We start from the raw sequence: 15,632 nt of genomic DNA on the forward strand, positions 1-15,632 counted from the left end.
GATTTCACCATGTTGACCAGGCTGGTCTCAAACTCCTGATCTCAGGTGATCTGCCCACCTCAGCCTCCTAAAGTGCTGGGATTACAGGCATGAGCCACCGTTCCGGTCCTTTTTTCTTTTTTCTTTTTTTTTTTTAGATGGAGTCTCGCTGTGTCGCCAGGCTGGAGTGCAGTGGCACAGTCTTGGCTCACTGCAACCTCTGCATCCTGGGATCAAGCGATTCTCCTGCCTTAGCCTCCCTGGTAGCTGTAACTACAGGTGCGTGCCACCATGCCCAGCCAATTTTTGTATTTTTAGTAGAGACAGGGTTTCACCATGTTGGCCAGGATGGTCTTGATCTCTTGACCTGGTGGTCTGCCTGCCTTGGCCTCCCAAAGTGCTGGGATTATAGACGTGAGCCAACGCACCCGGCTTGTTTGTTTGTTTGTTTAATACAGTCTTGCTCTGTTGCCCAGGCTGGAGTGCACTGGCGTGATCTTGGCTCACTGCAACCTCCTCCTCCTGGGTTCAAGCAATTCTCATGCCTGAGCCTCCCAAGTAGCTGGGATTACAGGCATATGCCACCAATGCCCAGCTAATTTTTAAATTTTTTCGTAGAGAAAGAGTCTCACTATGTTGCCCAGATTAGTCTCGAACTCCTGAGCTCAAATGATCCTCCCACCTCAGCTTCCCAAAGTGCTAGGATTACAGGCATGTGCCACTGCACCTGGCCTTTTTTATTTTTTTAATTTTTAAAATTTTTTTCTGAGATGGAGTCTCACTCTCGCCCAGGCTGGAGTGCAGTGGTGCGATCTGAGCTCACTGCAACCTCTGCCTCCCAGGTTCAAGCGATTCTCTTGCCTCAGCCTCCCGAGTAGCTGAGATTACAGGTGTATGCCACCACGCCCGGCTAATTTTTGTATTTTCAGTAGAAATGGGGTTTCTCCATGTTGGTCAGGCTGGTCTCAAACTCATGACCTCAGGTGATCCGCCCACCTCGGCCTCCCAAATTGCTGGTATTACAGGCATGAGGGCATGAGCCACTGTACTTGGCCAGTCAGTTGATTTTATTTTTGACAAGAGCATCAACATAATTGAGAATGGAAAGTCTTTTCAACAAATGGTGCTGTTCTACCAGCTGCATATCTATATGAAAAATGATGAAACTTGACCTTTACCTCATACTATTTATAAAATTTGAGATAGATCATAGACCTAAATATAAGCACTAAATTTATAAAACTTCCAGAAAAAATAGGAAAATATCTTCAAAACTTTGGGATAGGCAAAGATTTCTTGGATAGAACATGAAAAGCAGTAACCACTGACAAAAACACATTGGCCGTGCACAGTGGTTCACGCCTGTAATGCCAGCATTTTGCAAGGCATAGAGGGAGGATTGCTTGAGCGCAGGAATTCGAGACCAGCCTGGGCAACATGATGAAACCCCATCTCTTAAAAAAATATGCAAATTAGCAGGGTGTGGTGGTACATGCCTGTAGTCCCAGCTACTTAGGAGGCTGAGGTGGGAGGATCGCTTGAGCCCAGGAGGTGGAGGTTGCAGTGAGCCATGATCATGCCACTGCACTCCAGCCTGGGCAACAGAGTGAGACCCTGCCTTAAAGTAAGGCTGGGCGCGGTGGCTCATGCCTATAATCCTAGCACTTTGGGAGACTGAAGTGGGTGGATCACCTGAGGTCAGGGGTTCAAGACCAGCCTGGCCAACATGGCGAAACCCCGTCTCTACCGTAATCCCAGCTACTTGGGAGGCTAAGGCAGGAGAATCGCTTGAACCTGGGGGCCAGAGGTTGCAGTTAGCCAAGATCACGCCACTTTACTCCACCCTGGGCAAAAGAGTGAAACTCCATCTCCAAAAAAAAAAAAACACATACACACTGATAAAATGGACATCATCAATATTAAAAACTGCTCATTAAGTGATATATGCATTTACTTACATGATTGAAATACATGGAAGAAAAATACCCAGAACACACACTAATTTTTACTTTACTTGCCACACTAATTTTAATTTACTTGCCTCATTTAGGCAAGTAAAACAATTTAAATATTTGTATTTTCCTCAGTGTACTTATATATTCCGGGGGGAAAAAAATCAACCTAAATCTGGTTGAATTTTATCATATATACCTTCTACAAATAAAACCTCTTACCAACATGAGGAGGAAGAGCTGTAGATTTACTAATAGAACTTATTAGACAATCTGTTTTCCAGGTTCAAGCAATTATCTTGCCTCAGCCTCCCAGTAGCTGGGATAACACGCACCCGCCACCATGCCTGACTAATTTTTGTTTTTTGTTTTTTGAGATGGAGTTTCGCTCTTGTTGCCTAGGCTAGAGTACAATGGCGCGATCTCGGCTCACTGCACCTCCGCCTCCCGGGTTCAGACAATTCTCCTGCCTCAGCCTCCCAAGTAGCTGGGATTACAGGCTCCTGCCACCACACCCAGCTAACTTTTTGTATTTTTAGTAGAGATGGGGTTTTGCTGTGTTGGCCAGGCTGGTCTTGAACTCCTGACCTCAGGCGATCCACCTGCCTCAGCCTCCCAAAGTGCTGGGATTGCAGGTGTGAACCACCATGACCGGCTTGTATTTTTTTTTTTTTTTTTTTTAGTAGAGACAAGATTTCACCACGTTGGCCAGGCTGGTCTCAAACTCCTGACCTCAAGTGATCCACCTGCCCTGTCCTCCCAAAGTGCTGGGATTATAGGCATGAGCCACCATACCCAGCCTCACTAAACAATCTTTAAGACCTTCCAGTTACTAGTTTTGTGTGGTTTTGTCACCTACTACTAGCCATGAGATCTTGGATACATAATTTTTTTCCTTCAACGTTTATTGAATCACTTATGTGAAACCTCAGAGTTGACAGTCCTGAAAGGGGGACTTGTGAAAAGTTAACTTTATATAATGTCATGAATACTGGCTCTCATTTAATTTCCTTGAACCCTGCTCATCTGCAAAATGGGGATAGTGCTTTATATGATGTAAAATGTTTTAGCAAAGTCAAAAAGTGTTGTACAAACACAAGCTAATGCTATATTAAAGGTATACCATATAATAAGGTTGTGCTTTTTTTTTTTTTGGTAAGAAAAAACCGTGATTTAAATTCTAATTCTTGCTGCTCTAGAGCCAGTAATTGACCCAACAACACTTTGTAGGAGTGCATTTGCTGGAGCATATGTTTTACTTTTGAAATTGCATATTTCTAAATGTGATACCTTATGCAATTAGAGTTAAATACCTCTTTTTAGTCTCACATTTAAAGAGAAAGCACTTTTCCTCTACAGGATTGGTCTCTGTGACTGTTACAATTGTAACTGCAGTAGGTCAGTGATACATGGTGCAAAACAACCTGGGATAATACTGCCAACTGCCAGGCCAGACTAGGTGGCTCAAGGGTAAGATTACCTTCTTTAATACCCACTGAGACAAGTTTAACATTGCAACCAGGTAGGGAAGTAAACAGGACACTCTTAAGAATAAAAGGAACCTTAGAGGCCATTTAATCCAACTCCTGTTAGGTATACACTTGGCCCTCCATATCTGCAGGAGATTGGTTCCAAGACTCCCATGGATATCAAAATCCAAGGTGCTCAAGTCCCTTATGTAAAATGGTACAGTATGGTACTGTGTATCTGTTCTGTAGTATCCCAGCTAAGTAGTTACCAGCTTCAGTTTAACTTCTTCCAAGGATGGGAAACTCATAATATTAAGGTAGCCAGTTTCATTTTTGCCAGTCCTAATTGTTAGAAAATTATTTTGAATTTTGAGACTTGATGACTTGTTCAAAGGTGTTTACCTATTATTACTCTATGATCATTGTCACCCAGCTCCCCTGATCCTATCATTTGGTGCCTGTTTTACTATATTAAATCTACAAAAATAGCTATAGAGTCTTTGTCATGTGCCTTCCTTTAGTCACAAATAATTCCATTTATTTGGGAGAAGTTATTCTTGGTTAATCCATGAAAGTCCTAGTGGTAACAACGGACTTCTTGTCTAAATGTTTGGCAGTCTGACAGTTAACTGTAGAATATTGTCAGGGATCAATGCCTAATTTACTGGCTTCTGGTGTTCAGGCTTCACTCCTTTTTTCTTTTTGAAAGTTACAGCATTTGCCCATCTCCATCTCCAGTTTTCTGCCTCATCTCATGTTCTCCAGTATTTCTAAAAGATGATGGACAATGATTCTGTTAGGATTTGGTAGTGGCATAAGCATTAGAAATTGTGACTCATCTGTATTTGGAGATGTGATTTCTCTTTTTTAATTTTTATTTTTTTTTAGACAGAGTCTTGCTGTGTTGCCCAGGCTGGAGTGCAGTGGCACAATCTCGGCTCACTGCAACCTCTTCCTCCTGGGTTCAAAGGATTCTCCTGCCTCAGCCTCCCGAGTAGCTGGCATTACAGGCACCCACTACCACACCCAGCTAATTTTTGTATTTTTAGTGGAGATGGGGTTTTACCATATTGGCCAGACTGGTCTTGAACTCCTGAACTCAAATGATCCACCGGCCTCGGCCTCCCAAATTGTTGAGATTACAGGCGTGAGCCACCACACCTGGCCAGAGAAGTGATTTCATACTTGGCTCATTCACCTATCTTCAACTCCTTTTTTCTGTGTTTGGTCCACCTTTACAATTAAAAGACCCATGTTTCTTTCAAAGACAAGGTAAATAAGAGAGGGGAGTAGTCCTGCCATCTGTTAACATGAGATTAACTGATTACATTTTGCTATAGGTCATGTGTCCTATTAAATTATGAGTTTCTTCTAAATAGGAACTGTATTTTGTCTTTCCCAGAATTTGACCTGGTAAGAACTCAAAAGTTGACTGAATTTTCTCAACTTTAAGCCTTATCTTTCTTGACTTTTTTCTTACTTTAAGAAACACTTTAGTCCAGGCGTGGTGGCTCACGCCTGTAATCCCAGCACTTTGGGGAGGCTGAGGCAGGTGGATCACCTGAGTTTGGGTGTTTGAGACCAGCCTGACCAACATGGTGAAACCCCATCTCTACTAAAAATACAAAAATTAGTCGGGCATGGTGGCAGGCACCTGTAATCCCAGCTACTCAGAAGGCTGAGGCATGGAAATCGCTTGAACCCAGGGGGTGGAGGTTGCACAGAGCCAAGATCATGCCACTGCACTCCAGTCTGGGGGATAGAGCAAGACTCTTTCTCCCAAAAAAAAAAAAAAAAAACACACACACACACACTTTAAAAAAATGGTTTTTAGCATTTTTCACGAGCCTTATCACTATTTAAGTATGATTTTTGAGTCTCATCAATAGATTTTTTTTTTTTCAACCTTCTGTCTTCTCTGTGTATCCTTTAAAAATCTAATTTGATATCATGATAGTGTAGAATTTTACTAGTGGAAGGAGAGAGTTCATCTAATTTCAATCCCTATTTAAAAATTAATGAGGCCGGGTGTGGTGGCTCACGCCTGTAGTCCCAGCACTTTAGGAGGCCAAGGTGGGTGGATCACCAGTTCAAGACCAGCCTGGCCAACATGGCGAAACCCCATCTCTATTAAAAATACAAAAGGCCGGGCGCAATGGCTCATGCCTCTAATCCCAGCACTTTGGGAGGCCAAGGTGGGCAGATCATGAGGTCAGGAGTTTGAGACTAGCCTGGCCAACATAGTGAAACCCTGTCTCTGCTAAAAATACAAAAATTAGCCAGGCATGGTGGTGTGTGCCTGTAGTCTCAGCTACTCAGGAGGCTGAGGCAGGAGAATGCTTGAACCCAGGAGGTGGAGGTTGTGGTGAGCCAACATCACGCCACTGCACTCCAGCCTGGGCAACAGAGTGAGACTCCGTCTCAAAAAAAAAAAAAAAATTAAAAATTAATGATACTGAGATTTAGAGAGGCTAAATGGCTTGTGCCTAACTTAGATCTGTAATTTTGGCAAGATTTCAAAGAAAGTGATTCAGAGTATCTGCCAGAATCCCAGTTTCTTATTGCCAGGTCTGTGCCCTTTCCACTAATTCTGTTTGAATTAATCACAATTACCTATGAAGCCTCTTCTTATTCTTTGGATATCTTTTCCCTTTTCTTTGTCAGGGATCATTTGTAAAAATCTCAAGAGAATTTATTATTTGGGAACCATATTGCCTTTTAATGTCTGTAGTCAGGAGACCTTTTGTTTCCAGGTGAGTTCCATCCAGCTTCGACAGCTGCATTCCCTCCAAACATTTTTAAATGTACTTGAAGTCAACAGCATTCATTCTAGCCCACTGCTTCCTTTTCTTGCTGTTGTAAGTTTTAGTATGAAAAGGTTGTGTTTTCTCATGTTTCATTTTTAAATTTCTTTCTTTTTCTTTAATTAGAGACAGAGTCTCACTGTATTGCCCAGGCTTGCCTTGAACTCCTGGGCTCAAGTGACCCACCAGCCTTGGCCTCCCAAAGTGTTGGGATTACAGACTTGAGCCACCGTGCCTGGCCTGTTCTCTCATTTCTAAGGATCACATCATTACCATATTGGCAGCCTTTTCTTCCCCCACACTCTAGCCACATTAAAAAAAAACTGGGCTGTGCATGGTGGCTCACACCTGTAACCCTAGCACTCTGGGAGGCCAAGGCAGGAGGATTGTTTGAGCTCAGGAGTTTGAGACCAGTCTGGGCAACATGGTGAGACCTCGTTTCTACCAAAAAAAAAAAAAATTAGCTGGATATGATGGTATATGCCTATAGTCCCAGCTACTTGAGAGACTGAGGCAGGAGGATCACCTGAGCCCAGGAGTTCAAGGCTGCAGTGAGGTATGATCACATCACTGTACGAGATCCCGTCTCAAAAAAAAGAAACCCTATTTTTCGTATAATTAGATTTTCAGCAGATGGTCTAAAGTGCTCCAATATTTGTACTAGTTTTTCTCAACTGTCTGCGGTTGTGTATACCATAGGTATCTGTACTTCAATTATTGTTTTTCTCCTAATTCAAGTGCTCTTCCCTGTACTTTCACACTCTGGTTCATAGGTGTCTATATGGGTTTGATGTGTGTATACTCTGTCTCTACCATTATTTTCTTCCCTGTCTTTATTTATTACATCATACATTCCCTTTCATTGTATATTTCAATCTTGAATTCGTTAATGATATACTAACTGTTGGTCTGAAAGTATCTCTTTTTGTTAGTCTGGTATTTGATCTGTGCCTAGTCTGAGGAACTGTGCTTGTCTATTTCCTTATAATAACATTTCACATGTTACCCAGACACCTCACTTTGGTATATAGCTATCCAAATCCCTAAAGACTGTACTTGATGGATCTGCCTTTTTCCCCTCCTTTTTTTAACCTGAGCATTACTGCATAGCCTTCAGTGTCTGCTTTCTGTGTCAGATAGTCATCCTCCAGAGCATCTGGCTTGGCAGCTTGTTTACTTTCTCAGAACTGAGTTTAAGGTTTTCTTGTTTCAGAGGGCAAGTCCACTCCAGCCTGGGTGTCAGAGTGAGACCCTGTCTCTAAAAAAAGAAAGAAATTAAGTGTTTCATGGAAGAGTAGATGAGAAGACCATCTACCAGATTCTTCTACTTAATGTGTTTTTTAGAAGTCTCCTTGAGAATCAATCCATTCATTCTCTGAGAAAGCAACAAAAGTGGAAGCCCGAGCTCCTAGGCCTGAGTCTGCATAGGCTCTATCATGTATTGAATGCCCTTAAGAGATACCATACAGGCCGGGCGCGGTGGCTCACGCCTGTAATCCCAGCACTTTGGGAGGCCGAGGCAGGTGGATCACAAGGTCAGGAGATCGAGACCATCCTGGCTGACACGGTGAAATCCTGTCTCTACTAAAAAATACAAAAAAACTAGCCAGGCGAGGTGGCGGGCACCTGTAGTCCCAGCTACTCGGGAGGCTGAGGCAGGAGAATGGCGTAAACCTGGGAGGCGGAGCTTGCAGTGAGCTGAGATCCGGCCACTGCACTCCAGCCCGGGCCACAGAGCGAGACTCCGTCTCAAACAAACAAACAAACAAAAAATAGATGGTAGTTCACACTACTAGCGTTGAAGTTGGGGAGGTTCTACAAGGGGCAGGTATTTGGAATAGAGACTGGGATTCTCAAAATGGATGAGTATCATCAGAGGGGAGTTTCGATTGCAAGTACTAGGCTTTCAGCTGTGAGGCCAACATTCAGAGGCTAGAATCAAACCTCTAGGGGGATAGATGAGAACAAGCAGGAACAGATATGGACCTAGTTATTTGAATTGGGAAAAGGAGAAGTGGAATAGCAGGACTGTCAATAGCAGGACTGACTTTACACCAAGTTGCCCAAACTAATTGGCTAGAATTCCTTGACCCATAAGATTCAAAATAGGACTGGTCCCAGCCTGTGGTTGAGTCCACTGGTGGGGGTGGAATGGTTCCAACTTCAACGATTAAAAGGTGGTAGAGGCAGAGTGTCCCTGATAGTGCTCTACAGGGATGGCTTAGAGTTCCACTGGTTCTGAACTTCTTTTGCTCCTCTAGTCTTGTCATTTTTTGTTCACTTATCTTTTGACATCATTTTATCTCTGCCTTCCCTCCTTGAACACTTTTTTTTTTCTTTTCTTTTTTTGTTTGAGACAGTCTCACTGTCGCCCAGGCTGGAGTGTAGTGGGCAGTCTCGGCTCACTGCAAGGTCCGCCTCCCAGGTTCCCGCCATTCTCCTGCCTCAGCCTCCCAAGTAGTTGGGACTACAGGCGCCCACCACCACGCCTGGCTAATTTTTTGTATTTTTAGCAGAGATGGGATTTCACCATGTTAGCCAGGATGGTCTCATCTCCTGACCTCGTGATCCGCCTGCCTCGGCCTCTGAAAATGCTGGGATTACAGGCGTGAGCCACCATGCCTGTCCTTGAACACTTTTTTCCGTCTGACTTCTCTTCTGGGCTGTTTCTACTGTCGCATCAAAAAAAGCTTTTAGACTGGCTCACACCTGTAATCCCATCACTTTGGGAGGCTGAGGCAGGCGGATCACCTGAGGTCAGGAGTTCAAGACCAGCCTGGCCAATATGGTGAAACCCCATCTCTACTAACAATACAAAAATTAGCTGGGCATGGTGGCAGGCACCTGTAATCCCAGCTACTTGGGAGGCTGAGGCCGGAAAATTGCTTGAACCCGGGAGGCGGAGGTTGCAGTGAGCTAAGATCACACCATTGCACTCCAGCCTGGGTGGCAAGAGCAAAACTCCGACTCAAAAAAAAAAAAAAAAAATTAACCAGGCATGGTGGCAGGCGCCTGTAATCCCAGCTACTTGGGAGGCTGAGACAGGAGAATTCTTGAACCCAGGAGGCAGAGGTTACAGTAGTAGACATTTTTTGGTCTTGTCCCTTTCTCCCCTAGTAGCAGGAAGGCCTGTGTATTTGTAGTAGATATATTTGATGCTAGTCTCTGGCAGGAAAAAAACATAGAGCAGAAATGTAGCAAGCAATAATAAAAGTTTCTTGGGTATGTGTGTCACGTTTTTAAAATATCTGGATGAGCCAACAGGTTTTGTTAGTCATTCCTGTTATCATTCCTGTTAATTCTGCACCTGAGATATTCCTAGGAAGGAGTACTTTTTTGCCTTTTTTTTTTTCCCCCAAGAGAAAAAGTTTTGATTTGTCACCCAGGCAGGAGTGCAGTGGTGTGATTCTAGCCTACTGCAGCCTCAAACTCCTGAGCTCAAGCAATCCTCCCACCTCAGATTCCCAAGAAGTTGGGACTACAGGTGCGTGCCACCCTACCTGGTTAATTATTAAAATGTTTTGTAGAGACAGGTCCCACTATTTTGCCCAGGTTGCTCTTGAACTCCTGGGCTCAAGCAATCTTTCTTCCTCAGCCTCCTAAAGTGCTGGGATTTCAGGCATGAGCCACCACATCCACAACTTCTTTGCTTTTTTTAAGGACTGTTTTTTAACTGACCTTGTTATATTTTTTCCCCCAGCTACTCTTCTTTTTAAATTTTAGTCAGTAGCAACCTAGAGGAATCTCCTGTGAGCACTTTTTCACACTGAAAATAATGGACTATAACTAAAGGATAACAGGGACTATGATCAGAAACCTCTATTCTTATATTGCTTGTTTGGACTAAGCCTTACAGGATTTGCTGGGTCTTAAGAGGCCCAGCACGTTCTTGGATATTATTTATATTGTCCTGAATCAGGTTCTTTAAATTTATATATACAGTGTGAGTTTACAGGGTTTTTTTGTTTGTTTTTTCTATCTCTAGGGTTGCAATAGTTTCTAAATCTTTTGAAGGAAAAACTGATCGCACAGAAGAGTGGTATGGAACCCAGTACAAACAAGAAGCTATACCAGATGAAGTCATCAAGGTAGGGTTAGCTTATCTATGACTAAGCCTGTGAGGAATCAGAAGGACATTGCTTCCTAGATCCACCAACTAAGACCGCAGAGTGTGGAAGACTGATGACCTAGTGTTGTCTGTACCATCCTAAGAGAAATCAATAAGTAGTTAAGGAGCTGGAGTTTAGCCTTTTCATGAAGACATGATACTCTAGCCATTTTCTCATGTGTCTATCAAACCACCAGGGTTGTGCCTCATGCCATAAAAGGTAACTGAAGTGCAGGGTACACGGGCACAGGCAGCAGAAAGGCAAGAAGAGATGGAAGTAGGAAGCATGAGAGACCAATGCAAGGGCTCCAAGGAGCTCACAGTCTTGCTGTGAACACAGGCTGAGAGGAGGCTCTAGGATTCATACCATGTTCACTTCAGGAGGTGCTATGTTTTATGCCTCATGTTATAGCACCGTTCTTTTTGTCAACATAGGGGAATTATGATTTTCAGAACAGGTATGTTAAGACAATATTTTGTCCCATTCATCAGTAGTCAGGATTTTGCTTGTGAATGTTACCTACTTATCTAGTACTTTTTCTTTCTTTCTCTTTTGATTCTCATTGGCTATGTGCCTTTGAGATTGGCTCCATTATTCCTGGGAAAAGACCAGAAAACTTTACTGACTAGATTCTAGCTAAACTCGAGTAATGGACATTTTAAAAATGTACCTGTGTAATGACATACAAAAAAGGAATTAGTTTAAGAAAGAAAATCATCACTGATACTTCACAGCTCTCTGACATATTCATAATACAGAAGGAGATCATTGAAGCCCCCCAGTGTGTGAAAATGTCCATCTCTCTAAACTGTGAGGAAAGCTGATCTTCCATGAATTAGTGCTGGGTCTGAAATAGTCCTAAAACAAGAAAGAATCCCCATGTTCACCAGATTCTGACCAGAATAAACCTGCCCTGAATGGGTTTTTTGTTTTTTTTTTTTTTTTTTTTTTTTTTTTTTGAGATGGAGTCTTGCTCTGTCACCAGGCTGAAGTACAGTGGCACAATCTTGGCTCACTGTAACTTCCGCCTCCCGGGTTCAAGCGATTCTCCTACCTCAGCCTCCCAAGTACTGGGACTATAGGCGCATGCCACCACGCCCAGCTAATTTTTGTATTTTTAGTAGAGACAGGGTTTTACCATGTTGGCTAGGATGGTCTCAATCTCTTGACCTTGTGATCCTCCCACCTCAGCCTCCCAAAGTGCTGGGATTACAGGCGTGAGCCACCATGGCTGCCTGGGAATTTTTTAAGAACACATCTCTCTGGGAACTCAGTAGTGAAATTACTTATTAAGTGTTTCCTAGTCCCTACTATTCAGCTGTTCTGGAAACCTAAGATACCACTTAGGAAATATGGCCAACTTGCCCAGTGCGGAAAGACACAAACACAGGAGCTAAGATAGAACCGTAAAATCTGCAAGGCTGTGCCACACCAACTAGAGATCAAATTACTGAATCCAGAAATCAGAATTACTGACAATCGGTTTTTGTTGTTGTTGTTGTTGTTTAATAGACAGGGCATTGCTCTGTTGTCCAGGCTGATTGCTTTTTTTTCCTGGCCAGTTGCTTTTTTTTTTTTTTTTAATGATGAAAAGTCTTGATAGACCGGAAGCCGAGACCTTAGTTCTCTTTCCCATCTTGCAAGATGGCGGGTGAAAAAGTTGAGAAGCCAGATACTAAAGAGAAGAAACCTGAAGCCAAGAAGGCTGATGCTGGTGGCAAGGTGAAAAAGGGTAACCTCAAGGCTAAGAAGCCCAAGAAGGGGAAGCCCCATTGCAGCCGCAACTCTGTCCTTGTCAGAGGAATTGGCAGGTATTCCCGATCTGCCATGTATTCCAGAAAGGCCATGTACAAGAGGAAGTACTCAGCCGCTAAATCCAAGGTTGAAAAGAAAAAGAAGGAGAAGGTTCTTGCAACTCTTACAAAACCAGTTGGTGGTGACAAGAACGGCGGTACCCGGGTGGTTAAACTTCGCAAAATGCCTAGATATTATCCTACTGAAGATGTGCCTCGAAAGCTGTTGAGCCACGGCAAAAAACCCTTCAGTCAGCACGTGAGAAAACTGCGAGCCAGCATTACCCCCGGGACCATTCTGATCATCCTCACTGGACGCCACAGGGGCAAGAGGGTGGTTTTCCTGAAGCAGCTGGCTAGTGGCTTGTTACTTGTGACTGGGCCTCTAGCCCTCAATCGAGTTCCTCTGTGAAGAACACACCAGAAATTTGTCATTGCCACCTCAACCAAAATCGATATCAGCAATGTCAAAATCCCAAAACATCTTACTGATGCTTACTTCAAGAAGAAGCAGCTGCGGAAGCCCAGACACCAGGAAGGTGAGATCTTCGACACAGAAAAAGAGAAATACGAGATTACAGAGCAGCGCAAGATTGATCAGAAAGCTGTGGACTCACAAATTCTACCAAAAATCAAAGCTGTTCCTCAGCTCCAGGGCTACCTGCGATCTGTGTTTGCCCTGACGAATGGAATTTATCCTCACAAATTGGTGTTCTAAATGTCTTAAGAACCTCATTAAATAGCTAAGTACAAAAAAAAAAAAAAAAAAAGAAGAAAAGCCTTATAAATTAGGTTCAACAATCAGTGGCCTGTGATCTCTTCCATTTAGGTTTTGGAACTAGGACAGGGAACAGATCCAGCCTACAGGTTGTGTGAATCCCAACCTAAATCTCAACTGTGTATGTTTTTTTTGTTTTTTAGACGGAGTCTCGCACTGTTGCCCGGGCTGGAGTGCAATGGCGCAATCTTGGCTCACTGCAACCTCTGCCTCCCAGGTTCATGTGATTCTCCTGTCTCAGCCTCCTGAGTAGCTGGGATTACAGATGCACACCACCACACTCGGCTGATTTTTTGTATTTTTAATAGAGATGAGGTTTCACTATGTTGGCCAGACTTCTCAAACTCCTGACCTCGTGATCCACACATCTTGGCTTCCCCAAGTGCTGGGATTACAGGCGTGAACCACTGCATCTGGCCTCAACTTTGTTCTTAACCTTACGCTTGAACTACTGGTTCACTTAAAAGTTCACATGATCATCTGGGAGAGGTATGGGCCAGTTCTTAAGAAGTGCTGAAGGCCGAGTGCGGTGGCTCATGTCTGTAATCCTAGCACTTTAGGAGGCTGAGGTGGGCAGATTGAGATCAGGAGTTTGAGACCAGCCTGGGCAATACAGTGAAACCCTGTCTCTAATAAAATACAGAAATTAGCTGGGTGTGGTGGTGCACACCTGTAATCCCAGGGAGTTGGAGGATGCAGTGAGTGAAGATCATGCCACTGCATTCCAGCCTGGACAACAGAGTGAGATTCTGTCTGTAAAAGAAAAAAAGAAGTACTGAAGTGAGGCTGGGCATGGTGGCTTACACCTGTAATCCCAGCACTTTGGGAGGCTGAAGTGGGTGGATCAGTTGAGGCCAGGAGTTCAAGACCAGCCTGGCCAACATGGTGAAACCCCATCTCTACTAAAAATATAAAAATTAATCAGGTGTGGTGGCACACACCTGTAGTCCCAGCTACTTGGGAGGCTGAGGCATGAGAATCGCTTGAACACAGGAGGCGGAGGTTGCAGTGAGTTGAGATCATGCCACTGCACTCCAACCTGGGCAACAGAACAAGACTCTGTCTCCGGAAGAAAAAAAAAGAGAGAAGTACTGAAGTGAAAGACACCCCCTTTAGCCTGGCTTTCAGGCCATACATGGATATAACTTAGTATAGCTGAAAGTGTGGCTCTTACATAAATGACCTATTGTGTAGCAGTTGTGGGAATATATTCCTGGGCAGATTATTCTCCATTATTTAAAGAGCTAGAATAAATATGATCTGCATATGGACCAGTCAGCTTTTCTGTGTTCCATAGTCTCAGATTGTTCCTCAGCTGGTCATTTTGGAGATGTGGAGAGGAAGAATAGATATATGAGCACAAAATCTTTACTAGTACTAGAAAGACCGACTCAAATTTCATGAAAACCGATCAATAGATTTGGTAGTACCTCCTTTATATATGATGGAAAACAATGCTGTGTGACATCTGTGCACTTAATACTTGCCCATATATTGAGCAGAGATACTATTTTAAACTCTTAAATCAGGCTCTTACTGCATTTGTGTGTTTCATTACTCATCCAGAAATGGCAAAATGCTGACCTGAATGGGAAATTTAAACTTCCTACAAAGAATGAATTTATTCCTACGAATTTTGAGATTTTACCGTTAGAAAAAGAGGCGACACCATACCCTGCTCTTATTAAGGTAATATATTTGAATCAGTGATTTTAAATTGGGGGACAGACCTAACACATGGGGGACTAGAGAAATGATTTCTTACATTTGGTACTATGTTGATTTGGGGGGGCTCACATACTGATAGATGACAAAAAACCTGCAGAAAGAATAACTACAAGAAATATTAGAAGGTTGAAAATATTAAAGCAAGCAAACTAAACAATGCAGAATCTAGGAAATTGCTTTCTTTATAGGAGAAAAAAGTAAGTCTGAGCTGTAACCATAAGTCTGTGGAAAGGTCTGTGCCTCTTTTCCATGTCTGCTGAAGACCCAATAAGGAAGTAGGTTTGTGCTGCATCGTGGACATTAAAGATAAGAAAGGATCTCTACAGCCTGAAAGAGAGCAAGTCCAGGGGGAGCTGTTGGATTTCCTGCCCTTAAAAACATTCATTATGACATAGTGACTATATTAAATTAATGGAATAATAAACTAGTGCGAAGTGCCGTTGAGAAGTAGGGTTCCCTCCCCCTCTTTTTCAGACTATCCTTTTCATGCCATTGTTTCAGAACTTGAGTAAAGTATGTAAAAAATTGTATGAAATTATTACAGTACATTCTCCCTTCTAAACATATTTCTTCTCCCTTCTAAACTGTTTGTAAACTGATGACTATAGGCACACACACACATCTTTCTTTTTATCTTCTTCAAATGACCTGACATTTGGAAGAATTTAGATGAGTTCAGTGAGACAACAATCAGTGTTTAGGAACATGAAAATTTGTCTTAAGCAACTAGATTATTAATGAGGCAACCTTTTTTCTTTTTTTTTCTTTTCTTTTCTTGTTTTTTCTTTTTTTTTGAGACAGAGTCTTGTTCTTGTTGCCCAGGCTGGAGTATAATGGCATAATCTTGCTCACTGTAACTTCCGCCTCCCAAGTTCAAATGATTCTCCTGCCTCAGCCTCCCGAGTAGCTGGGATTACAGGCACCCGCCACCACGTCCAGCTAAGCTTTTGTATTTTTAGTAGAGACAGGGTTTCACCATGTTAGCCAGGCTGGCCTCGAACTCCTGACCTCAGGTGATCC

The 15,632-nt window shown here is 43.1% G+C and overlaps 2 protein-coding genes across 5 annotated transcripts in view; both read left to right on the top strand.

The window, feature by feature from the left end:
- Positions 1-15,632, top strand: part of IDE (insulin-degrading enzyme) — a 143,185-nt gene that overhangs the window by 90,235 nt on the left and 37,318 nt on the right. For 3 of the 4 annotated variants that reach the window (XM_011988478.1, XM_011988481.1, XM_011988482.1), the window contains exons 12-13: positions 10,190-10,292; positions 14,451-14,573. In XM_011988478.1, coding sequence (XP_011843868.1) covers positions 10,190-10,292; positions 14,451-14,573 — 226 coding nt within the window. Of the gene's footprint in view, positions 1-3,310; positions 3,402-10,189; positions 10,293-14,450; positions 14,574-15,632 lie in introns of those variants that run through there. The other variant, XM_011988483.1, reaches the window with a different exon arrangement.
- On the top strand, positions 11,915-12,876 carry LOC105545531 (60S ribosomal protein L6-like). The gene is given in 1 exon segment (XM_011988484.1): positions 11,915-12,876. A coding segment is annotated over 1 exon segment (867 nt). The 5' UTR covers positions 11,915-11,957; the 3' UTR covers positions 12,825-12,876.

Source organism: Mandrillus leucophaeus, unplaced genomic scaffold (assembly GCF_000951045.1).
Source record: "Mandrillus leucophaeus isolate KB7577 unplaced genomic scaffold, Mleu.le_1.0 Scaffold331, whole genome shotgun sequence".
Lineage (NCBI taxonomy): Eukaryota > Metazoa > Chordata > Mammalia > Primates > Cercopithecidae > Mandrillus > Mandrillus leucophaeus.